General features: G+C 35.7%; 3 protein-coding genes across 3 annotated transcripts in view; 2 read left to right on the top strand and 1 right to left on the bottom strand.

Moving 5' to 3' along the window:
* Nucleotides 1-2,174, top strand: part of LOC107594105 (uncharacterized) — an 8,551-nt gene extending 6,377 nt beyond the window's left edge. Inside the window, exons 4-7 of the mRNA XM_016284056.1 lie at nt 1,277-1,413; nt 1,542-1,620; nt 1,862-1,894; nt 1,986-2,174. Of these exons, the coding sequence (XP_016139542.1) occupies nt 1,277-1,413; nt 1,542-1,620; nt 1,862-1,894; nt 1,986-2,174 (438 nt within the window). The remainder of the gene's footprint in view (nt 1-1,276; nt 1,414-1,541; nt 1,621-1,861; nt 1,895-1,985) is intronic.
* A 450-nt stretch (nt 2,175-2,624) lies between these two features.
* fbxo30a (F-box protein 30a) lies at nt 2,625-8,218 on the top strand. Its single transcript, XM_016283991.1, has 3 exons — nt 2,625-2,780; nt 5,655-7,724; nt 7,824-8,218. The coding sequence occupies exons 2-3, from the start codon at nt 5,700-5,702 to the stop codon at nt 8,025-8,027; spliced, it is 2,229 nt and encodes a 742-aa protein (XP_016139477.1). The 5' UTR covers nt 2,625-2,780; nt 5,655-5,699; the 3' UTR covers nt 8,028-8,218.
* Nucleotides 8,219-12,758: 4,540 nt separating this feature from the next.
* LOC107594104 (utrophin-like) overlaps nt 12,759-26,460 on the bottom strand; it is a 22,144-nt gene continuing 8,442 nt past the window's right edge. The window contains exons 6-18 of the mRNA XM_016284055.1: nt 25,277-25,337; nt 24,721-24,782; nt 24,465-24,539; nt 23,625-23,826; nt 21,808-21,893; nt 21,355-21,512; nt 19,116-19,282; nt 17,938-18,049; nt 17,353-17,489; nt 15,662-15,700; nt 14,903-14,974; nt 13,922-14,053; nt 12,759-12,843 (exon numbers count right to left, since the gene is read on the bottom strand). Of these exons, the coding sequence (XP_016139541.1) occupies nt 12,759-12,843; nt 13,922-14,053; nt 14,903-14,974; nt 15,662-15,700; nt 17,353-17,489; nt 17,938-18,049; nt 19,116-19,282; nt 21,355-21,512; nt 21,808-21,893; nt 23,625-23,826; nt 24,465-24,539; nt 24,721-24,782; nt 25,277-25,337 (1,388 nt within the window). The remainder of the gene's footprint in view (nt 12,844-13,921; nt 14,054-14,902; nt 14,975-15,661; nt 15,701-17,352; nt 17,490-17,937; nt 18,050-19,115; nt 19,283-21,354; nt 21,513-21,807; nt 21,894-23,624; nt 23,827-24,464; nt 24,540-24,720; nt 24,783-25,276; nt 25,338-26,460) is intronic.

Here is a 26,460-nt window from a genome sequence, read left to right as displayed (position 1 = left end):
TTAGTTTGATGATCTGAAACATTAAAGTGTGACAAACATGCAAAAAAATAAGAAATCAGGAAGGGGGCCAACACTTTTTCACACCACTGTAGCTATCTATCTATATTTTGTTCGTTCTTCGTTCGATGGTTTGATCTGTCTGTCTGTCTTTTATTCGTTCTTCGTTCGATGGTTCTATCTATCTATCTATGTTTTGTTCGTTTTTCATTCGATCGTTCTACCTATCTGTCTGTCTGTCTGTCTTTTATTCGTTCTTCGTTCGATGGTTCTATCTATCTATCTACCTATCTATGTTTTGTTCGTTTTTCATTTGATGGTTCTATCTATCTGTCTGTCTGTCTGTCTTTTATTCGTTCTTCGTTCGATGGTTCTATCTATCTATCTACCTATCTATGTTTTGTTCGTTTTTCATTTGATGGTTCTATCTATCTGTCTGTCTGTCTGTCTTTTATTCGTTCTTCGTTCGATGGTTCTATCTATCTATCTACCTATCTATGTTTTGTTCGTTTTTCATTTGATGGTTCTATCTATCTGTCTGTCTGTCTGTCTTTTATTCGTTCTTCGTTCGATGGTTCGATCTGTCTGTCTGTCTTTAATTCGTTCTTCATTCGATGATTCTATCTATCTATGTTTTGTTCGTTTTACATTCGATGGTTCTATCTATGTTTTGTTCGTTCATCGTTCGATGATTCTATCTATCTAAATCTATCTATATATGTTTTGTTCGTTTTTCATTCGATGGTTATCTATATTTTGTTCGTTCTTCGTTCAATGGTTCTATCTATATCTATCTATCTATCTATATATTTTCTTTGTTCGATGGTTCTGTCTGTCTGTCTTTTATTCGTTCTTCTTTCGATGGTTCTATCTATCTATATTTTCTTCGTTCTATCTATCCATCTGTCTGTCTATATATTAATATTTCTAATAATTCTTAGAAAAACAGTTTGTACTAGAATACTAGAAAATACTATTTTTTACTAATATTTATTTCTACTCAAATCGACTAAATAGATATAGGAAAGATTTCATGTACACAAATCCTAAAAATTACTTGTTACTTAATTACTTAAAAATTAAACATGTCAGTCAAAATTCTGTCATTATAAATTGATTGATCCTATAACTTGTGGACAGAATATGTACCAATAATGTAATAATCTTAATAATCTTTTTAAGATGCTGGCACATATTTTGTATATCTGCATATGAGCAATAATTATTTTGTAATGGAGTCACTACTTTAAATGTGCTAATGAAGCTTTTTATCCTGCAGATTCCAGCAAATCTGTTTCTGAGAGTGGAGAGGTGTTGGGCCACACCAACCAATGACCCTTACAGCAACATTCAGTACACCTTAATCAGGAACAGGTCTGGGACTTGGGCTTTTGCCTTTCAAGAATTTAATTTTAAGTGATTTAAAAACTAATTTTGTTTATTAACTCCCTTTTATTGTCCTCTGTGTAAATGCCCTCCTTCACAGCTTCATTATTCCTTTGCTCAGGTTTTAAATGTTCATTCAATCATAATTATCACCAGAGGTGTGAAAGGGTGTTGTTGAGACATGCCGTTGAAACCGTTGCTAAAGGAGCTGATGACAAAACAAAGTATGCAGCTACAGTCATGTGACGACTGTCAGCGGCCGTATGCATTGCAGTTTAACAGCTGTGCTTGTCCTTGACTACCCAAAGAGATTCTCCACCAGGAGAAAGCTATGAAGCATGCCGTTTCTGTGAACAATAGAGAAAACAGATCCAACTTAAATAGCAATGCCTTGAGTACAAATATCACACTGACTAACATTTCTCTTCACTTAAAAATTGCTAATTTGAATCATCAACCATCCTTTTATATTCCACAGACAAGAAACATACCAATTTTGAACAATATGTGGGTAAATAAATAATGTAGGTTTTCTAGTTTTGATGAATTTTTCCTTTAAAAATATAGTTTCCCAGTAACTTTAAACCCTTGATGCATCACAGAACTGCTCTGCTGAAGATGCATCAGTACGGACACGCAGGGATGTTGCATCGTCTCACACAGTCTCATATGGACCAATCAGAAGACACAAAACTAACATGGAGAATACTAATCCGAGTAAGTCTTGTAAACTCTCGTGTCTTCATCAGAGTCACCATACTCGCCAATGTGTAATTCATTACCATTGGTAGGCTAACCATCTTCATTAGTTATGTAATGATTTCAATAAAGTAAACAATAGTATTTGATATTACCAATAGTACCCTAAACACATTTAATACCATCGATTTGCATGAATGAATAAATGTCTCCCCAACATTTAACGATATCAACACTCATAAAGAGGATTAATGAAAAGAATGTGTTTTTTCCAAATGTACTGAAACAAATCTATTGATATCAACAGGTTACCGTGAAGATTAGTGTAAGGGTAAAGTAAATATTTCAAAAATGTATGAAAACCATTGTGACTATGAGAATATAGCTTTAGAATGAATGTAGGCCACATCTGATTCAGAACTGTACAACAGGAAAAAAATAAAATGACAAATTTATAATGGTGTAATATACCGTGGTACGTTAAATGGTACTCGGTATTGTATTATCATGGTACGTGTGTGTGTCTCCGCCCATCTATGGGCCTCCGTTTAGTTCAGTGTATCAGTAAAGAGAGACAGATTTCAACAGACAGCAGTGAAAACAACATCACTGTCATTATACTCGATTAAATATTAATATTGTTTCATTAAATAAACACTATCCTCATTAAACGACTGAAGACTCGTTACTGATCAACGGTAAGCCACTTTCATGTTTGTTTACTTTGAGTAACGTTAGTTTTCTCACCGGCTCCGACCTAATAGACCCGGTCTTTGTTAATATCGCAAAATACTTATTTTTCCGTCTTACTAATATGATAACTGTTCATCAGTATACAACGTTTATTCATTTCTTGTCGTTTTCATTTAATCTTGCATTTCGCGGCTAACCAGCTAATGCTAAAGGCGTTGTGTTTGTCAGTTTAACGAATTAAAACCCGTGCCTGTCATAATACAAACATAAAGATGTTTGAGGATGGTTGATTATTGATCTATATGAGTTCATAGTGCTGTCAGGTTCATGGTGTCTTACTTTAAAGAAGAACAACAAAAGCTGCTTCAGGTTTCATGAGTTTGACTGGATTGAGTTCAGTGCAGAGCAAGAGCTTGTCATATTTCACGTTTAGTGTCAGATCATATGTAGGATTGTGTCAGGCTTGGGATTATTATGCATCATATGTCATATTTGGTGTCATGTTTATGGAAATTAGGATCTACAGGTTATAGGACCTTGATTACTAAGATAATGAACACAGTTGTCAGCTATCAATTATGGCATATAAGCAATTGTCATTAATGAAAATAATAATAATGAGATTTAACTATTTAATGATCTGTACCTGTCATAATACAAACATAAAGATGTTTGAGGATGGTTGATTATTGATCTATATGAGTTCATAGTGCTGTCAGGTTCATGGTGTCTTACTTTAAAGAAGAACAACAAAAGCTGCTTCAGGTTTCATGAGTTTGACTGGATTGAGTTCAGTGCAGAGCAAGAGCTTGTCATATTTGGGAAACATTTCACGTTTAGTGTCAGATCATATGTAGGATTGTGTCAGGCTTGGGATTATTATGCATCATATGTCATATTTGGTGTCATGTTTATGGAAATTAGGATCTACAGGTTATAGGACCTTGATTACTAAGATAATGAACACAGTTGTCAGCTATCAATTATGGCATATAAGCAATTGTCATTAATGAAAATAATAATAATGAGATTTAACTATTTAATGATCTGTTTTTTTCATATGTATTGAGCTTATACTGTAACTGACATATACATTAAGCAAAATAGTGTAGGCTGGCTTGAATAATATAATTCTGAATATTTTATATAACATTCAGGTTTTAAAAATGTTTCAGTAACACTTTACAATAAGGTCCCATTAGTAAAAGGACATTAACTAACATGAACAAAACATTTATTACAGTGTTTATTCATCTTTGTTAATGTTAGTTAATGAAAATACAGTCATTAACTAATGTTAACAAGCAAGAATGTTAATTCACAGTGCATTAACTAATGTTAACAAGCAAAAAAAAAATGTGGTAATAATGCATTAGTAAATGTTGACGTTAACATTAGCTAAGAATAATAAATGCTGTAGAAGTATTGTTCATGCTTAGCCCATGTGAACTAAAGTTGTTAACTAATGAACCTTATTGTAAAGTGTTACCAATATTTCTTTTTTTTTCTCCACTTTGGTTGTGATAGTCCTTTTTCATTCTCTTGTTTCAAGGAATGCATCCCATTTGAAAATTAAATTAAGATTAAAATGTATTATTATGCAGCAGTTATACATTTGTCATATTTTCCTGAATTGTATACAGTAAAGTGGTTCATTTAAGCATTACTCTTGTTGTTGGAAAACTGTAGGAAGACATTAGCTCATTATGAATCATCACCGTACCTGTTGTTAAAAAAGTTTGTCAATGTGCTCTCTACTTGGCAATTACTTAGCAATTTTAGTTTTTTGATTGCTGTATGTGTAAAATTAACCTATAATAATTCCAATTGGATTGCATTATATTTTGTGATTTGCTGGACTGATAAGCTGACTTTTCTGTTCCAATAAAAGCACAAAATAAAATGCAACCAAATAAGCCTCTGTTTCTGATACACATTTACAGATTTTCAGTTTGAATTGTGCTTTTGTTTCTTAAACATGTCTAATAATAAACAAAAATGGCTAATAATTGTCAGTTGTGCAAGCTTTGAACCATAAGTTATTGCACAAAAATGTAGCCTACCTCTGTACTGCCACAAATTTGAGCCCCTCTAAGATGAATTCTGAAGTCATGTTATGTTTGGGGTCATACTGACATGTTGTAAGCATGCTGTCTGTTGTCCTTATGAGTGATTGCTTGTGCAACTTGTATGCCATATTGCACATGAGCACTAGATACCAAACACCTAAGTATTTAGAAAACATCCTCAGATGTGTTTTGCTGTTTCAAAAGAAGCCATCACAAGACGTCTCAGACTTAACATGCTGGCATTGTACACAAATGTTTCGCAATGTTTATGCCCAGCTGGTGTTGCGAGGACTATGTTGAAAGTCAGCTTGGTAATTAAAACTTACACCACATCATGACAGACCCCCACCCACCACCTTAACCCAAGTGACTCAGACAGTTTGCATTTAGGTCATGCCGGCTGAGTCTAACTGCTCATGTCTAGCCAAGCCCTGTCATGCTGGAGAGAGAGAAGCTTCTTGAATGACATTGCAAGATCCTTATGGAAGTGTTTCTTTTGAGTGGAAGCCATGACTGATTCCTGTAACATACCGTTCAGAAACAAGGGGTCATGTTCCTTCTAAGTCCTCGAAGAACCAGCGTGACCGTGCAACTTTAGGACAGTTGTGAAATGGCAGTGCAATGGTTTAGTAATTTGGTAAACATACTGCGAGAGGGCAACGGGGTCTGATTTACACTTATCCCTTTTAAGAGACGGGGAGACTTTCCCCAAGAATGGCATACATAGATTTTAAGCCGCGTGGTGTTGTACACAAAGTGTGTGTCCAAAATAAAATCAGGTCTAATGATCTTTTTTCTTTTCTTCCACAGTGTTTGCATAGCGTCTTTGAGTTAAGCGACTCACTAATATTTGCAATGGAGGAGCTTCATATCCATTGCCTGAAATGTGTCAACCGCCGATGTATGATAAGACCAGAGCCTAATGTTTCCTGTGACCTCATGGGTTGCCCTCTTGTGTGTGGAGCGGTTTTCCACTCATGCAAACTGAATGAACATCGCTTGCTGTGTCCATACGAAAGAGTCCCGTGTCTGAACTGTGGATTCGGATGTCCGTTCAACCTTGCCAGAGTCAAAATGGCACAGCACCTTGAAACGTGCCCAGCCAGCGTTGTGTGTTGCACCATGGAATGGAATCGATGGCCAGTGAGTTACGCAGATCGCAAGTCCTACGATAACTTGAGTAAGGAGGTTTGTGATGTGGAGCAGCTCGACATGGCTTTGGCCCTCCAGGATCAGCGGATGTTGCTGGAGTCGCTTAAAGTGGCGACCACTGTGACAAAAGCTCTGGAAGATCAAAATCAGGACAGTTCCAGCCACCAGGAGTCGAACCCTGAAAATGAATTCATTGAAACAGATGAGGAACCGTATGGTGGACCTTACACAGCTTCATTGGAAAACCGTAGAAGCTTTGCCGTCACTTTGGACGTTCTCCGGAGTGCAAAAAATATTGACTTCATTGTAGAGAATACCAATGGTGAGGAACAGAATGGAGGTTGCAGCGGTGTCAGGAATGGCGATGGGGAGTTTAGCAATGACACAACAAAGGAAAGTGACACTGATTCGGATTCTGATCTGGGAGCGGTAGGGGGTGCTGATTGTCCTTTTCCAGTAGACCCTGAAGATGAAAGAGATGATTGGTTGGAGAACAGTGCATGCGGTGAATCTTCTGAAGAAGAAGGCGAAATGAATGGTGGGATAGAACTCAATGAACTTCATAATGAAGGGGACGGTGACAGCCAGGTCAGACTTGAAAGGGTCAATGGCTCTTCAAACGCAAGGCAGGTTTTACCTGATCATTCCATACCTGTTCTAGCACAGGAGCCTGAAATGGCCCACTTGCCTCAGCTACCTCTTCCTTTGCCCATCCCTGTGCCTAACCTGATGCACAACAATGTTCTGCACCATTTGCCTTTCAGAATTGAGGACCGATGGCTGGAGCGCAAGTTAGAAAATCTCCAGGCACTCAGGGGAATGAACTTGTTTACAATCAAAGGGCGAAGGACTCTGTTTTCCGACCCCTATTTATTCAAAGCTAAGATGGAGGACAAGGCGGTGGACACGTCAGACCTTGAGGTGGCAGATGATCTGATGGGTCTTCATGGCATTGACCTCATCACCGCTGCCTTGCTCTTTTGCTTGGGAGACTCACCAGGAGGTAGGGGCATCTCAGACTGCCGCTTTGTAGACGGTTATCGCATTGACTTTGGTACGCAGACCTTCTCCCTCCCTTCTGCAATACTGGCAACCAGCACCATGGTTGGCGACATCGCCTCAGCTTCTGCCTGTGACCACGCCAGTCCGCAACTCTCCAACCCCAGTCCATTTCACACCCTCAGATTAGACCTCGTTCTGGAGTGTGTGGCACGCTATCAGACCAAACAGCGCTCGATGTTCACCTTCGTATGCGGACAGCTGTTTCGCAGAGATGAGTTCTCCTCCCATTTTAAGAACGTCCATGGTGACATACATGCTGGCCTTAATGGTTGGATGGAGCAAAGGTGCCCGTTGGCGTACTATGGATGCACCTACTCGCAAAGAAGGTTCTGTCCTTCAGTACAAGGTTTCAGAGTCATCCATGACCGACACCTGGGCTCTTTTGGTGTGCAGCCTGGATTAGCAGCTTGTCCCAATGAGCCTCTATCTAGAACTGACACCTGTCAATTCAGGTCCCACTGTGATCACCTTAGTGACCTGCCCTTTGAGTTACTCCAGTACATTGCGAGCTTCTTGGATGGCTTTAGCCTGTGCCAACTCTCAATTGTGTCTCGCACTATGAGGGATGTGTGTGCCAGTCTTCTTCAGTCCCGTGGCATGGTGGTCCTGCTCTGGGAGAAGACAAAGCAAGTTGATGGAACTTCGTCTTGGCAGATACAAGACAAGGTAATCAGAGAGTATTCACCTTTGTTGTTATGTCTTGAAACACCAAGCATAAAAAAAGTGATTTTTCACAATCTAAGTTGCTGATGTTTTTCGTTTTAGGTATGGCGGTTCAGTACGGCGTTTGACACTGTGAACGAGTGGAAGTTTGCCAACATTTCCAGCATGGCTGACCACCTCAAGATGTGCACGTTTAACACCATAACACGGAGAGAAGAGGCTGTCCCACTTCCATGTATGAGTTTTACAAGAGAACTTACAAAAGAGGGACGCTCTCTACGTTCAGTGCTTAAACCGGTGATATAGACAGTAGTCAAAATGCAGAAGAGGATTTCATTTTAGAATACAACATGCCTTATGTGTTTAGGTGAACCATGGGATTTGTTTGGCAAAGGATTCATTAAAATAAGAGCCTAAACTTGATAAACCACTTTTGGAAGAGATGTTTTTTTAATAAACAATATCTACCTGCTGTATTGATGATGGTTGTGCTGTCTTGCATTTTTGAGACAATATATTCAGTGTTTTTTTTTAGTTTTTTTTAACAAATTCGTTGCTTTTGTTGAACTATGTAGCTTCAAACCAGAAACACTGAATTTTTTAAATGGTGATGACCAAACGGAAAACCATTGTCTGCATTTTTGTAATGCAGGAATACACAATCCAATTTCTATCATGTAGATCAGTGGTTCTCAACTGGTTTTACTTTTGGAACCAAATTTACATCCTACATGAAATGGTGACGTAAGGGTCCTGTTTTCTTTAACCTTGTGTAGTTTTCCTCCTTTAGAATGTATATCAAGCAAACTGTCCATTTTGGCATTTCATATAATAGTTGAGTTTGCTCCAAAATACATTAGAGTTTGATTAGATGTAGAGCAAAAGATATAGGAATTGTTTTCTCTTTATAAGTCCATTTATTTTACTATCCTACCTATGCATGACTATATAGTTAGTTGCATTTGCTTTTTTGAATTTGTATTTAGCATTGTTTTTTGTTTTTTTGCCTGCTGTCACAGTTTAGTTTTTTTTAACAAATTCGTTGCTTTTGTTGAACTATGTAGCTTCAAACCAGAAACACTGAATTTTTTAAATGGTGATGACCAAACGGAAAACCATTGTCTGCATTTTTGTAATGCAGGAATACACAATCCAATTTCTATCATGTAGATCAGTGGTTCTCAACTGGTTTTACTTTTGGACCCAAATTTACATCCTACATGAAATGGTGACGTAAGGGTCCTGTTTTCTTTAACCTTGTGTAGTTTTCCTCCTTTAGAATGTATATCAAGCAAACTGTCCATTTTGGCATTTCATATAATAGTTGAGTTTGCTCCAAAATACATTAGAGTTTGATTAGATGTAGAGCAAAAGATATAGGAATTGTTTTCTCTTTATAAGTCCATTTATTTTACTATCCTACCTATGCATGACTATATAGTTAGTTGCATTTGCTTTTTTGAATTTGTATTTAGCATTGTTTTTTGTTTTTTTGCCTGCTGTCACAGAACAGACAAGCAAACCACCATTTGAGAACCACTGATGTTGACTTTAACCTCCTGATTTCTCTCTCATTTAAAAGTCTTATACATTTTTCCCTTTTTATCAGTTTGTCAGAACGAACACATAACAGTTCATTCTCCGAGAAGCATTTATGGTATCCAGTTTTAGCTGTATACAATACACATAGTACTTGATACTGTCACACACAACACTTCCAGTGGTCATCCTCTGTGTCTTTTGAAAAGTAAACGGATTAATGTAAATGTACTTTATCTAAGTTGATGGCATGTGCTGTATTACAATCTTCCTGATGCTGAATCACTGCACAAAACCTGCAGGACAGGTACAAGACTGCAGTTGTAACCTGTTTTGTGGTGGCATACAGTGCATGTGCAGATGTACTTCTCTGTCTCTCAGGGGTTTAACATCAAGCATATGCCGTTATAGACAGTTTATCTGTTAGAAACTTGATGTGAGCTTGTGATTCTCTTCCACTTTTATTTGTTGATGGTTTAAAAGTCAAGTTTACAGTATGTTTTCAGGTGTGCAGTTACAGTGTTTCAGGTTGCTAACAGTCTGAAATGTTGCAATATTTTCAATCTTGTTTAAGGAATTAGCTGCGTGATATGTTTTACTGTATGTGCTTTCTGCCATTTTTGTTGTGTGATGACAATAGAGCAATATTCTGAAACGTTTGAGTTTCCGAATAATCGAATTCTAGCATCTTTGAGAACTGAAGAGTCATAAAACGCTTATTTTTAAAGACTTTATCAGAGTTAACATCAGTCGAAGTGCAACATGTTAATGTCTTTGAGGGTTTTTTTTTTTTGTTGTTGTTGCCGAAGGAACAAAATGCATTCATTTATTGCATCAACAGTCTGGGAGCATTTTATATTGTTCTATTTAAATATATTTACTCTAAGCGAAGTGCAACATGTTAATGTCTTTGAGGGTTTTTTTTTTGTTGTTGTTGCCGAAGGAACAAAATGCATTCATTTATTGCATCAACAGTCTGGGAGCATTTTATATTGTTCTATTTAAATATATTTACTCTAAGTTTTCCAGACATATATATCATTGTATGAGGGAACTCAGGTATTTAAAGAAGAACTGTGGAAAGTTTAGGTCGGAATCTTTACTTTTTTTTTGAAAGTAAGTGTACAGTTAATTTACCCTCCAAACCAACACTTTTTTTATAATACAGTTTTCATATTTGCGGTTTTATATGACCTGATAGTTCTCAAACCTCTTTTTCTATTGTAAATAATCAAAATGTGTGTCCATTTCTAGGTTAACCAACCTAAACAGTTCTTTCACATCAGTAGTTGTATCATCATTTGCATTTTTTAAATAATATTTTAATTTAATAAAGTGTGAGAAATCCAGGTTGCCTGTGTGCCATTTTATCAGGCTCCAGATATGCAGCGAACCAAGTGTCAAAGATGTAAAATAAAGTTAAGCAAAGCTGGCAGAGAAATTAATTTGCCAGTGTGAAATCAATCATGTAATGGGTGGATGGTAGTTTTTTAAGCACTGAAATATTAAAAGTATACTAATAAGTAGTGGATCCACATTTATCACTTAAGTGCATGATGTGGCTCTGATTTTACAGATATTTTATAATAGCATCACTCTATTTTTATGTTTGTAAAGTGCTTTACCACCAGATGGTGCTGCTGTATTCAGAATCAGAACATGCTAATCAAAAACCACAGGTCTTTTGAAGGGTACATTTCCTGAGAGAAATTTAATGAAACAATGAATTTTCTTTCTAAGGACAATATTTAATGTTCATTAAAGTTGGATCTGGCTTTTGATCCTCCCTCTCCTCTTTTTTGAAAACTAAAATATGGTCACCCTATCTCCGTATAATTGCGCATGTAGGCCGAAACATACACATAGACGTGAAAAACCATGATAAATGTCCTGTATGGATCCAGGGCTGAACTGTGGTCAGGTGGGCTCATCTGCTTCAGTAACCTTCATGGAAATTGGCTTTTACAGCAGAGTTAAGGGTTTAGACAGACAAATAATACACCCAGAACTATCACCACATTTCTTAAGCTAAATGAAGAAGCATAGCTTTCTGATGCCATAATGTTTTCAATAAATGATGCATGTCTTCGTAATAATCTTTACAGAGACAATGGATATATCCTTAAACCTTAAGGAGGGGTGTTTTTAGCAACAAATCTATTGTCTGCTCTGCATTGGAATTAGTATTATGTAATACCGTAATTACCAATTACATAATGAATGAAGGGTTCCTTAAACCATTACCTCATTAAACAGGCATTAGAGAAAAGTTTCCATCATCTCCTAAAACAAACAAGAACATTTAATGTAATCTTTAGATGTGTGGGCGGCTTTCATAGCATCCTGGTTAGAGAAAATAGAAACTTTTCAGTTTGCAACATTGTGACTGGAAAAAAAAAAAAAAAACGGAAAACATGTAGCTGACACAATAATCAGACAGGAGATTAAAAATAGCATCCTGTTCAAAACATCCTTAATTAATCATGCATTATTGATATTCAGTTGAGTTTGAGACTGATTAGGGGTAATCTTTTAATTAAATGATGCCTAAACAAGAATCCATTATCAAAATTTGTCTCAAAATACAGCAGGAACTTCTGAGACAAAAATATATATGTATTGCAATGCAGCTTTTCAAGTCAAATCCAACGAAGTTTAATGGTGACCCAGAAGCTTTTCACAACCGCAACAATATGAGTTAACAATATAATTGTAAGGACTTGCTCAGACACCAAAACACACAATATAGTGTCATATGTAAGATGCACACAGCAAACAAATGTATGAAACATATTTTGGAATAAAGATGGAGGAAACATCTACTACATGTCCAATATCAATGGAATTGGAAAAGAAACACTCCACTTGTGTGATTCCTTTTCAAATTGTTGCTTTTGCCCTATAGATGGACAACAGTGCAGTGCAATACATAGATGAGTTTGCAGCGGTTTAAAATGAAAACTCCTTGATGAATTTGTTTCTTAGAAACACACAGCTTTTCCACTTCACAAGGCATTATATTGATGTACTGTATATGGATTATTGTGATGTTTTTATCAGCTGTTTGGACTCTCATTCTGACGGCACTGCAGAGCATCCACCGGTGAGCAAGTGATGGAATGCTACATTTCTCCAAATCTGTTCCCGTTAAGAAACAAACCCATCTACATCTTGGGTGGCCCGAGGGTGAGAACATTTTCAGCAAATTTTCATTTTTGGGGGAGGAACTTTTCCTTTAAAGCAGACTTTGCATTGCTCAGAACTGATTGTCATAGTGAGAGAATGTGTACACTTTTTTTGACAGCAGTCTCTCTGGGAGGAAGTCGCATGGGGATCTGTCTGTACGGTCATCCTCTAGCGAACAGCTCACAGATAAACAAACACATCTGCACTGCAGTCGACTCCAGCTCCAGTTTGCGGAGCAGAAGACAGCGATGATGAAAGTCATCTCGGTGTGGGGTGCGAGATGCTCTTACACGGATGATGTAAGATGAAATCTTATGCAAAGAGCTCAAACTTCAGATCCCAGGCCTCCACGATCTCATCTGATTGAAGAGTCTCATGTGAAGTTGCCAGAAACATCCTCAGATATAAAGGAAAGAGGATAGACTATGAAAGCTTGTCTCTGCCACAGGACTGAAACAAAATATAAATGGCAGTTGTGACTTTTTTTCCCATGATTTTGAGTTTATATCTGGCGATTCTGACTTTTTTCTCAGAACTGCAAATTATAAACTCAGAATTCTGAAATATAACCTCAGAATTGTGAGAGAAAAAATAGTCAGAATTGCAAAGAAGAAAAGTCCAGATTGTGAGATAAAAAGCCACAATTACCGTTTCTGTCAGGACCACTATAGTCAAAGATGATTGACAATTAGCATACAGTTTGGATTGGCGGTATGGTTATGTTCTGGGCAAGAACTCCCTGCGCATCCATGCAGCCTAGCATGGGATGAGAGCAGGGAGAGCAGCGATAACCCCCCAGGGTAAACGGAACAGAACCAACATAAATGTATTGCAGATATCGTTAAAGTTCAATAATGTTATGCAAACATTTTAGAATTAGTCTGATTCAAAGGAGAATCAGAAGGCTGAATCCTGACTGACAGAGGAGGAGCTGGGGATGGAGGAGGGTAATTAGCTATTGAGCAATGCGAAAACTGCTGATACTACTGCGGGACCTTATATATGAATACTTAGATAGGTGTCGTATTCCTATAGGTTGATGGGGATCAGCTGAAGCGAGCTTCACTAACGTGACCTGCCAGAACTAACGCTACGCTTGATTATTATTATTTCACTTTTTTATCCATTGGTGGAACCAAAAAATAGAACTGCAAGATGTAAATTCAGAATTGTGAGATGTAAACTCGGTCCAAATTATGAAGTGTCCATTTGATGCGCAATTCAGAATCTTGTAGGAAATAGTAGGTCATCTGGGAACTTTTTGCCTATTATTTTATGAATATTTGGGGCGTACTACTTTCACATACTGTTTTTGGTCTTCTATATATTAGGAAAGCATGTGATTTTGGATAGAGCCATATAATAGTAGGCTATATGAAGTTGTTTTGCTAGCATTCATAAGACATCAGGCCACCAGAGGCGTCAGAAACACATCAGTGGCCCTCAGCGTGTATCATGTGACATGATGCAGGTACCTGCCCGCCTCCAGACTCTGAGAAGGTTCCAGCTCATTCATCATCATCATCATCATCTCAGTGTCAGATGAGCTCTGATGTGCACATGTAGCTGCTCTCTCATCAGTCTGAGTGTGGATGTCGTCTGCGCTCCTGCAAAGATGAGCATGATGACAGATCATTTTGCATACTCTTTTACATAATATTGTCACTGCTTACATAATATTGCATTTTGCATAATAGATGATGTCTAATTAATTAGCAACGATCTCAAAGGCAAGCATCAATATTGTATTGCTTAAATTGGTTTAACCCATTCTTTTGTAGTTTTAGATTTTACATTTGTAGAAAAATCGTACTACATTTATTAAAAACCTATGCTGAAAATGACTTGTATAGTGGTCAATCAGTGGCATGATGACAGACATTTCAAAGAAAAACTAAGAAAAAGCAAGCAATCAAATAGTCACTTGAAATCTATCCATGCAATTAAGTTGTTAAATGCATAGCAGGTTTATTACAGTAAACTAAAATTGTTGCCATGAAAACTTTAGTTAATTGAAATAAAATAAACCTTAACTGAAATAAAATATAAAAATTTTTTAAAAAACTAATATTAAAAAAAATGTATAAGCACTACAGACAAATTTAAAAGAAAAAAAATTACTGAAACTTTAACCAAACAAAATGAAAACAGAAAATATAAAAATAAAAACTAATGGTGTCTCAGTTATAATAAGTAACATTGTCGCAAAGATCTACGGCAATGCTTATTCAAATTGTAATAATTATTTTTAGGATCGCTATGATTAAACATGAGCATACTGCCGTTATGTGCCTGTACTGAATTAGTCCAGATGCATGAAACAGATTGATTTGTGCTGCTCACAGTGAGGTCGAATATTAAATGCTCACTCATCAGTCTGTTAGTTCAGGTGTCACAGTGACTGACAGAATGACAAACTGCTGTGCACATGAACCAAACGATCTGGTGCAACTCACATTTTTCCTGTTGACAGGAGAGATTCTGCTACAGGTAGGATGGCACTGGATTCTCTGTTGTTCTGTGTCGACCTGAAAATGAAAAGTGAAAGTTCAATGTGATGCAGGTGTCGAACTGTAAAATGTCTGAAGCCTTTTCTTCTTTTCCCTGCAGCTGTCAAAGTGAAATATTCACTTCAGCAAAACAACTTGTTAAGGGGACAGGCAAAACAATCGACCTTAAAACAAAATGCACTTGTAATAGGGTGAGAAAAAGAGATGCCTTATTGTAAAAATCCTGCTCATTAGTGGATGCCTTTTCAGTGTTGCCAATTAAGAAAACCTTTCCTGTTGTATGAATACACTGTTTCAGTATCTAAAGTGGACATTTAAGTCACACTTCAAATGTTATTACACTAGTTAAAATATCAAACCAAGTGACGTTCATTTAAAAGAAAGTTGGTATAAGCGCAACTTTTCAAGCTTAAATTGACATTATGCATCCACTAAAAAACATTGCAACAAAAATGAGTAGTTCTGAGAAAAGCTTTTAAGCATTTCAGAAATATTAGTGCAGCATTTGAGTAAAGCTGCTAATCGGCTTGATATAATACAACAGCATTCATTCAATTGAATTGTGGCCACTGCATATTAAGAGCGAATACACAGCTTGAATTCCCTGAGGTCATGTAATGGTTTTGAAGTGGATGAAAGGTGGTGGTGGAGGAGAAGAGATTCGAACTAAATCAGAGAACGAGAGGAGAGACTGCAGATACTCACTCATACTCCTCTGGACACATGCTTACAAATGCAACGGGGCTGCAAAACATACAGACAGCAGAGTGAGAAAATCTCATAGCTGTCAACAAACCTGATCACACATGGGCATTACTTGGCCTTGTGAACTTTTCACACTTACACTACTTCAATTTGTCTACTAAAAAGGTCCAAAAGCGTATATGCATCACAAGAAATCAAATCAAAAAATCTTTCCCCCTAAACCATTATGAATATTTATCATTTGTAACACATCTCAAATCACTATTCATTATGTGGTACAATTATTATAAACATCTTTAGACAATTATTACATAAATAATAATAGCATTAAAAAATACGTATTGCTTTATTCAGCGATATACAAGCGATATTTCCATTCACATCATCATGTCTCATATTTCATCTCAAGTTCTTCAGTGTCACTGTTTTCTTGTTGATAAACAAATACACTAATCTTTGAAGAATTTTAGTACTGCCAAAATTATTGATTGTGGTGGAAATTAGACTATAACTGAGGGAAGTTCAGAATATGTGTGAAATAATTTAATTTAATATTTTATTTTATTTTATTTTATTATTGATTATGGTAGAAATGACACCATAACTGATGGATAGTCGTAATTTGTGTGAAATTAAAAAATAGATATATTGATTGTGGTGGAAATGACACCATAAGTGATAATAAATTTATTTATTTTATTTTATTTTATTTTATTTTATTTTATTATTGATTATGGTAGAAATGACACCATAACTGATGGATAGTCATAATTTGTGTGAAATAAAAAAATAGATATATTGATTGTGGTGGAAATGACACCATAAGTGAGGGGTAGTCGTAATTTTAATGAAAAGAAAGGAAAAGAAAAGATATCAAATAAATAATATAAAATAAAATAAACTTAAATTAAATAAAAAATTGCTGATTGCAATGGAAATGACACAATAACTCAGGGATAGCTGTAATTTGGGAAAAATCTAATTAAAAAAATCATCCAAGAAATATAAATGTATGATTATTGCACTGTTTAGATCATTGTTAAAAAATATATTTTCTAAATATATATATAATGGATTTTCATAGTTTAACATTAAACAGCTGGGTCTGGGACAATAAAGAATATTGCAAAACATGAAAATAATCTAAAAAGTAGCAAAAATAAATTAAAGCAAAACAGTTTTAATTAGCATGTTTAATTTGAGTTTCAAAAGCAACTGTAGTTGACAAAACTACACCCATATGCAGTCACTCATACAATGAATCAGGACAAGTAATAATGACACTGACTCTGCAACAGCCAGTGAGAACAGCTGCTTTATTTCAATATTAAAGACTGCCGTGAACATGATAAATGTCCCGTCTCTTCATTTCCCCCACAATCTCACTAAACAGACACCTGACTGCTTTGTAATTAAATTCACATCCACGAGAGGGAAGCAGTATTTGCGTGTCGATGTTAAAGCGGCAGCTCCAGCATTCGAATGACACATGAATAGACCTTTAGTAATTAATGAACTTCTCAGCAAAACAGAAGCTGAGAAACATGTTTCCCATGAGGCCGAGCGATGACAGGAAGTTACCAGGACATACATATATGAAGTATAATACCGTTTATACTTGCACTTTTTAAACAAGATAAAAATCTGGAGATCTCAAAAAGATCTTGAATATTTGCACTAGGAAAGCTCACGTCTCTGAATGCTCTTCCTCCAGGATGGTCTGCACGGGCAGGTAGCCGAGCCGAGGGTGTTTGGTGAAATACTTCTTTGAGCGGAACTTGTTTTTCAGCACCTTGGTGAAGTCACGCACATCTTCTCCTGAGGTGGTCTGTAACAGAGAGGCTGTGAAATGTTCTGCTGTGCATGAAGAATTAGAGTGGCAGGGACTGGAGTGTTTAGGCTTAGAAAAATCAGGGGAAAAAATCCTAACAAAATTCAATATTAATGCACCTACACACACACACACACACACACAATAAAGTAGATATATAATATATATAATATTATTATACATAAAAAAATATATAGAGAGAGAGAGAGACTTATATTCTAAAATTTAATTAAACATAAAATATATAGTTATTAAATTGTATTATAATATTATGAAATAATAATCAAAAATATATTTTTTTATTAATTTTAAAAATATAAAAGATTTTCCAGATGATTTAGGGTGGTGTAACACCTGCACGATTCCCTCCCTAATGTTTTGAAGCATTTGCCACAATGAACCATCTGAAAACACAACCAAACACAAGCGTCTTCCAGATGCTCACAGGGGTGCAGTACTCCACCATTGGATAGCTGAGATGATAGTCCTTGGAAATCCTTCCCGAGAAAAAACATGTCTGACACACGTTGTAGTTGAAGTGTTTCAGACTTCGATACCTACAGGATTAACAGATGTTAAACACTACAACAGCTACGAACTTTGCAACACTGACACTGTCATTGAACTAAACTGAATCAACACTGAACTCAAATGAGTTGAACAATAACACTATTGTCTTCTGAAGTGCTGCTTATAGCTTGCTTTGAATTTGTTTCATAATTTAGGAATTTTGCAATATTAATGCTTTTATTTTCCTGTGTGAAGCTTCTCTAAAACAATCTGTATTGTATAAAGCGCTATATAATTAAATGTGACTTGACTTTTATGACACTGTCCACACAAATAAGATACATATTGGTGAACCATTACTTAATTTTTAAAATAAATGCACAAATATCATGTTCTCTGGACTGAGAACTGTTAGATAAGATATGCGTGACATCTCAATTTATGGGAAAAATTGCCAACTTGTTGTCCATTCTGGCATGTACATGTTTATTTATTTGAATAATATATTTGGTTGTAGAATTGTATATTTCAACACTGTTTATATATTTAATTATAATGTTCATTGTTAAAAAAAAATAATTAAATCACAGATTTCAGGGTTTTAAAATTATGTTTAGACACATTCCACTATGTGTATAATAATAATAATAATAAAAGTAAATGTGTTTTTATTAATAATGTCTTTAATAATAATAATAATAATAACAATAATAATAAAGACATTATTAATAAAAACAATAATAAAAACACTTTTACTTTTATTTTTATTTTTATTATGATACACATAGTGGAATGTGTCTAAACAGTTTTAAAACCCTGAAATTTGTGATTTAATTATTTTTTAACAATGAACATCATAATTAAATATATAAACAGTGTTGAAATATAAAATTCTATAACAAAATATACTATTAAAAGAAATCAAATCATAAATAACATTAATAACTATAATAATAATATCATTGTTATTTATTATTTTACTGTACAATTTAATAATAATAATAGCTAAAATGCTATTTTGAGGTTGACAAACAACATTGTCTGAAGATTATGCACCTCCTTTGCTGAAGAAAATGACATTTTAAGAGTTTCTGTCTACTTCACTTTGTTTACCTGAAGCCCACCATGGGACACTCCTTACAGATGTTGCATTTGGCCTGATGTTTGGCGGTTTCTGCAGCGGTGACTCTGTGAAGGACAGGCAACCAGACCATCGACTGCGGCTCCAAATGCATCCAGTCCACAAACTGCTGTACCTCAATGACATCATCACGGCCCACCTGAACCCCAGACGACAGACAAACCCTTCATTCATAACCACAATGCACTGCACGACACACTATAATGGAGCTGTCTGAGTCTAAAAGCACTCAGATGGTCTATTTATCATTTTAGAAGCGTATTCAACTACATCCCAAAAACTATAATATCCCATCACAACCTTATTAGCCCGAGGGCAAGGGAGCCATTAGCAATTTTGAAGTGAAGCAAATGGGGCCAATTGTGATCATTTGTGTCTCCCCCGTGACATTAAAACTGCTACTACTGTTATGCATCAATTACAGCGGGCCAGTTAAGGCAGGACTATCAAGAGTCTTTCATTACATGCAACATTAAATGAAAAGAGCTCCACTGTGACCCAAGTAAAGCAGTGAAGTATTGGAGGCGCCGTCCAGGGCGGATTTATAAATACTCCATTATACCAGCGCATGTGGTTCACATCATAAAGCACTCCATCATGTGATATTATGGGAACGCGTGCGCACAAATCAAGTGGATTTCATTTAAATATCTCTCGGTAGCTTGTGCGTCAGCTGTCGAACCGAGTGCTAAGCTTCTGAAAGTGGTGATGTAAATCCCCTGGCAGGCCCGCCACTCTTATAACTGAGCTTATCATTTATTTATATGTCAGAACTCAGTGATGTGTAATGATGAGCCCCTATCCCCAAACAAACAAGTCTGAGCATGCGTTCAGCAGCTCCCTATAGGAATACATAATGTCTCACACACCTGAATTATGTATCATAGAAACCTGTTCATTAATTTGCATGTCAGAATTTTTGTTAAACCTTGTCATTTTTTAATGCACGCATGTGTTCTTTCACTTCCTCGGTAAATAAAGTAGAGATTTTGTTCTGGTCATATAATGGGGAAAAAAATATAAATCTTGGACATCAACCAGATGAACTATTTATTGCGCAGATGTTTCTTGGCCTTGAAAGAATCTGATGAGAAATGTTTGAGTTCATATTGAGATCTCTGATTTTTCAAGTGCACACTTTTGGCAAATCTGAGTTTAAAGTTGGTTTAAAATGTTGATATTTCAAATGTGAGATTGATAGACTTGTTCTCAGCAAGCTTGTTAAATAAATCTAAAACTATTAAAACATTTTGGATAGTTCCGGTCCTTGATTCTGATTGGCTGAGCCACGTTTGAAGCTGTTGTAAATTACTCTACAAACATACATGCTCGGCAACCACTTTGTTGCAACCACAACTGATTTTGAGGAACTACATTGTTTGGTGGAAGAATACTGTTTTTTATTAATATCATTACACTTTATTTGCTCGGTTTTATTTTGTGAAACCGTACTACGTATATGGAATATAACCGCTTTATAAAAGCAATAAGCCCCGTGAAGCTTCTTGGGGCTTATTGCTTTAATAAAATTAAATACAAATATTAGACAACAAAAATAAGTTAATGAAATAAGTTTAGCTTGAAGCACTAAAATAACTAACTGGAAATAAATAAAAACTAAAACAGAACTAAATCTAAAACTAAAACGGAAATGAAAGAAAATGAAACCTAAACAGTAATGTTTAAAAACAAACTAATAAAAATGACAAAAGCACATAACAAAATCACTAAATATAACTGAAAATATAAAGCTAATTCAAAATTATTAAAAAAACAGTCTATAAAAATACTAAAATAGCACTGGTTCTCATAAGTAAAATCTGACTAATTTGTCTCCATTTGATCTTGATGCTTTGGCAATTTACTGAAATATGTTTAGATTGAATCACTAAAATAACTAGCTACAATTAAATAAAACATAAATCAGAACTAAAACTGTAGTAAGTTAAACCTCAATAGTAATAAAAAAAAACTAATAAATATGGCAAAAGCACATAAAATGACTAATAATTCAACTAAAATTAAAATGATAACTGAAAATATAAAAACAAAAGCTAATTCAAAATATTAATAAAACTATAACAGTATATAAATAATGCTGAAATAACACTGTTAGGATGTTAGGATACTCATAGGTCTTCATTGAACCTGATCCAAAGATATGAAGAGAGATATCATCTCGTTTTTTAGCCTACAGTAGTGTTAACTCACATATTGAAAGCAGCTACGGACACTGGGCTCCATGTTACTCCCTCCGAATGCGGCGGCCTCCCCGAGCTGGTGTGGGATTTGGATGCTGTTGTGTAGCAGTAACGCCAGCCGCCTCTGGTTACAGACGCCTGCAGCGTCGGCCACCTGAGCGAACAGATCTGTGAAGGACAGCAGGAGAGAAACTCAAAGAACATCACAGGATGAGACCAGGAGGGTGATTTTAGACTTAAGATCCAATTTATAAATGTCCTTGTAGGAGCCACAGCAAGGACAGTGTTGCATTCAATTCCCAGTAGGTCTGAGACAGTGAAATCAAAGTTTGCAGTGAAATTGTGCACAGACATTAAAGCGAAGGAAAGAAGCCAGGGTTTCACAACATAATTTAATTAATTTATAAATTGAGAGCAGGATAGAATATTTTATGCCACATATATTCAGTATCAAAGCACTTGCATTTGTACTTATCCTTTAGAGGTCCTTTTGAAAGAGAAAACAAGCCAATCTTCATGGACAACACTTGAACTTTTCCACTTCTGTCACTATAAAAAAAACAGTAAGTGAAAGTGACGTGTGGCCAAGTATCAGTTCAATCTGAACAGGGGGTTTTTCCCAGTGTTTTTGATGTAAAAATAATTTTCTATGCCATTTAAAAATGTTTGTTGTGCAAACAAAACAGGGATGTTAGTTGCAGCAATAAACACACTGAATTCTGGCTCAACCTTCTGGCTACACTTACATTGACGCAACGGCAAAATATATTAAAACTGGTTATGTTTTTACTAAACAGTTTTGTGTCAGCTTGTCATCTTGGCAAAAATAGAAATATTGCTTTAGGACTGCAAAAGAAATTAACATAAAGCATTACATCAAATATGTATGAGAACAACCATTACAGAGGAGACTGTCTGCAATAGTTTAGAGGTCACGAGACGTACTTTTCAGTGGCACTAAAAAGCATTGAACAATTTATTCAGATTTAAAATTGTATATAAATGTCATTGCATTATTAGATAAAAAAAACATTAAACTAAGATATAAGCTTATTTCCAGAACTATGGACAAAACTGTGACAAAAAGTGTCACTTTTTACCTCTATTTTGAATTATATATCTATTGTTTTATCATTTTAAAGCAATTTTTTGTGTGATTGTGCTGGGAAATAAATGCCACTTTCTTTCTTTCAATATTATTTAATAAATGCCAATTCGTTATTCAGTGCATTAATACAGTTTTAAGCGTGACTTAGTAGGAATAGTTTACCCAAAAATGAAAATTTGCTGAAAATGTACTCACCCTCAGCCCACCCAAGACGTAAATGAGTTTGTTTCTTCATTTGGAGTAATTTAGCATTGCATCACTTGCTCACCAATTGATCCTCTGCAGTGAATGGGTGCCGTCAGAATGAGAGCAGCTGATAAAAACATCACAATAATCCACAAGTAATGTAAGGTATCCACAAACTAATAAACAACTCGATCATTAAGATTTTTATAACTTCAAAGAAGTTATACATGTGACCCTGGAGCACAAAACCAGTCTTAAATCGCTGGGGTATATTTTTAACAATAGCCAAAAAAACATTGTGTGGGTCAAAATTTTGATTTTTCTTTTATGCCAAAAATCATTATGATATTAAGTAAAGATCATGTTCCATGAAGATATTTTGTAAATTTCTTACCGTAAATATATCAAAACTTAATTTTTGATTAGTAATATGCATTGCTAAGAACTTAATTTGGACAATTTTCTCACTCTCAGATTCCAGATTTTCAAATAGTTTTATCTCGGCCAAATATTGTCCTAACAAACCATACATCAATAGAAAATGTACCCTTATGACTGGTTTTGTGGTCCAGGGTCACATATGAGTCCTTTATCCATAATATTGCTTTCTCCATTAAAAAAAAATAATCTCGTCTGATTCAGGAGAGAAATATGCATAGATCAATGGTGGATTTGTTTCTTACAAACATGCAGCTGTTAGCTTCACAAGATGTCAACTGATGGACTGGAGTGTGTGGATTATTGTGATGTTTTTATCAGCTGTTTGGACTCTCATTCTGACGGCACCCATTCACTGCAGTGCATCCATTGGTGAGCAAGTGATAGAATGTTAAATTTCTCCAAATCTGTTCCGAAAATCAAACTCATCTACATCTAGGATAGCCCGAGGGTGAGTACATTTTCAGAAAATGTTCATTTTTGAGTGAACTATTCCTTTAGGTGTCTAAACATGTTTAAGGGCCACTACAGACAAGACCCATACAGACCTGTCATAGACTTTTAGCAGCCAGTTGAGACACAGATCCACACACAAAGGCACATTAACCAGATCCGGATGCACCTGCTGAAGTTCACGGTAGACTGTGCAGAGACAGTTTATGATGCCTGGAATCTCCAGTAGCTGGCCATTATGCGTGAGTTTGTGTTGATCAAAGACACTCTGGGCGATGCTGAGCTCCAAAAGGTCCACTGAAACAGACAGACAAATTTCATCTCCACTCATTTCTGCCTCCACAATGAATTCCATTCAGCACATTTTAATGAAAGTCACCAGTGCGTAACTCATCCGTTGGTGTGTAATGCAAATGCCGTACTGAAAAGGCAACAAAAAATTATCAGCATTCATCAGTTTTGCAACCAATTATACGTTTCAACAGCTACCCTTTCTCAACATTACCCATATCCGAAGATATGAAGCAAAAAACAGCTGCTGTCTGTTACCAAAAACCCCATCAGGCTAACCTGACTGAAGGCCATTTCTGCACAGCTTGTACTGTACTAATGTTGTCAGAGGGTGGCTTTCCGGCTCTAATGCTCTCAAAACTCCTACTGCAGATCAAAGGCTCATAGTTAGTGTACCAGAAACGTCTTGACAAAATTAGCAGATAGAGCTCAAGATTGCTTGGTTAATATTGTCTTTGTCTTCTGCAGTAATCTGTTTACTTCCAAAAGTCATTTCGAGTGAGAAGTGATGAGCGGTTTTTCACAATGACAGTAATTTGCAATGCAATGATAAATGTTTAGTACAAATCCCCAACAGAAGAACCAATGAACTTTTTTTTAGGAAAGTAAGAAGTATAAGACTTAAATGATAAGTTATCACTCACAGCAGAGGGCTTTCTGTAGCCGGCGGCTCTTCATCGCTGTGCGGTAAGCGGAGAAACACACATGGCTCAGATCAGCTGCATATTGAGGGTAGACCATAAAGGCTGGATGTGAATATTATTAATAAGAAAAGTCATAGTTCTCAAATTCAAATAATGAGCAAAATGTAAGAAAGCATGCATACTGTACATTTGGATTGTTTAGTGAAATACACAGAGAGAAAGACAGAACACTTGATTGACCGAAACAAGAACAAACCCATTGATTGAAATAACTGTGTCATCTTTGGATGATCCCACGAGGTGGTCTGCTGCTCATGACTGAAAGACAATTCATAATAACTAACATCAATTCACCTTAAAGGAATGTGCCATGGAAAATGTATTTTGGTTTCTGTCAAGCGGAAGAATCAAACTGCCAGAAAGATTCGGACGGTTTCTCAACACTTATTTAAAGGAGCCTTTTTTTAATAAGAAATCAATCCTTTTATTCTGTAAGGACATTAAAGACATTTATAATGTTGCAAAAAGATTTCTATGTGTATCTAATGATGTTGTTTTGAACTTTCTATTCATCAAAGAATGAAAAAAATATTAAGCGGCACAACTGTTCTCATCATTTGTAATAATAATAATCAGCATACTAGAATGATTTCTGAAGGAAATGATTGTAATACATTTTTAGTAAGCGTGACTGCAACTCGATTCAAATTTGATGAATAGATTCATTCTGATGCAAAACTGAGCACATGGGAAATCACACGAAGAGCATGAGGTGTCACAGCAGAGATGAGAACGTATGAAACAAAACTCACTTGATATAATAAGGAACGCCGTTATGAAAAACAGCTCTTTGCCAAGGGGACTGAACGGAAACTGGTTGGGAGACAGAAGGTTTCAAAGATAAAGTCATGACATTTGAAAAGCTTTCACCCAATACAGTTTTTATTGTATAGTGGAAACAAATGAAAAAGTATTTGTGACAAATCAGATTTTCCCCACTTTTTGACCAGTGATTTTTCAGAACTTTTTCAGATGTTTCCAGCTGACTGAATACATATGTTTTATGGGAAATTGCACTCCAAAAGAGCAATTTCTAGCCAATGAATTACTTCAGAGTTGAGTATAACTAAACAAATGTACATTACCGTTCAAAGGCTTTTTTATTGGTTTTGAAAGAAATTTCTTATGTTCATTTATTTGATCAAAAATACAGTAGAAATGGTTGTTTTGGAAAATATTATTACAGTTTAAAGTATATTTTAAAGTGTAATATATTCACATTTCTCATAATCTGTTCAGATGAAGAAACAAAGTCATCTACATCTTGGATAACCTGAGGGTGATTAAATGATTACTTTCATATGAGTACATTTATTTACATTTAGCATGACCATGGATGCATACAGCTTAAAGAGTCTGCAATGTATTTCGGATGGTGTTGTGCCCATTACTGCACATCTCAGAGTTTAACCAATATAACTCTGATGTTTGACGTTGTATGAGCAATAGACAGCATGGTCTGATGGCCTTGCACGTATGCAGTCCTCCACCTAATCTGACCTGGTGGAACCATTCAATCAAACAGATGCATTTACTCACATGAGACAGTTTGCTGACATATTTATTGAAATGCCCTTGTACAGTCAAATCTGAGTGTGATCTTTCACTGGATCTGCCTTATTCTATTCAAGGCTAAAATTACAAAGAAAATTTCATATTTGATCATCACATGAGACATGAGGGATGAGCCATCTGTCACATATCATAACAGTTGTATAATAGTTTTAAGTCTGTGGAGGTCAAACTGGAATAAAAATGAAGTCTAGAGGGTGAACACACTGACATCTGTAGTACTAGAGTAAATTTTCTCTCTTCTCTCAAAAACAATGGTAGAAAACGAATCGTAATAATTAATATTCTCAAATAGATGCTTATCATACAGTATACCTAATAGTTGAACAGTAAAGCATGTCATAAAAAACAAATAATAACAGAG

Source organism: Sinocyclocheilus grahami, unplaced genomic scaffold (genome assembly GCF_001515645.1).
Source record: "Sinocyclocheilus grahami isolate Dianchi unplaced genomic scaffold, SAMN03320097.WGS_v1.1 scaffold179.1, whole genome shotgun sequence".
NCBI classification, from domain to species: domain Eukaryota; kingdom Metazoa; phylum Chordata; class Actinopteri; order Cypriniformes; family Cyprinidae; genus Sinocyclocheilus; species Sinocyclocheilus grahami.
Note: the sequence above shows the minus strand (reverse complement) of the source record. Positions and strands in the feature narration are given on the sequence as shown.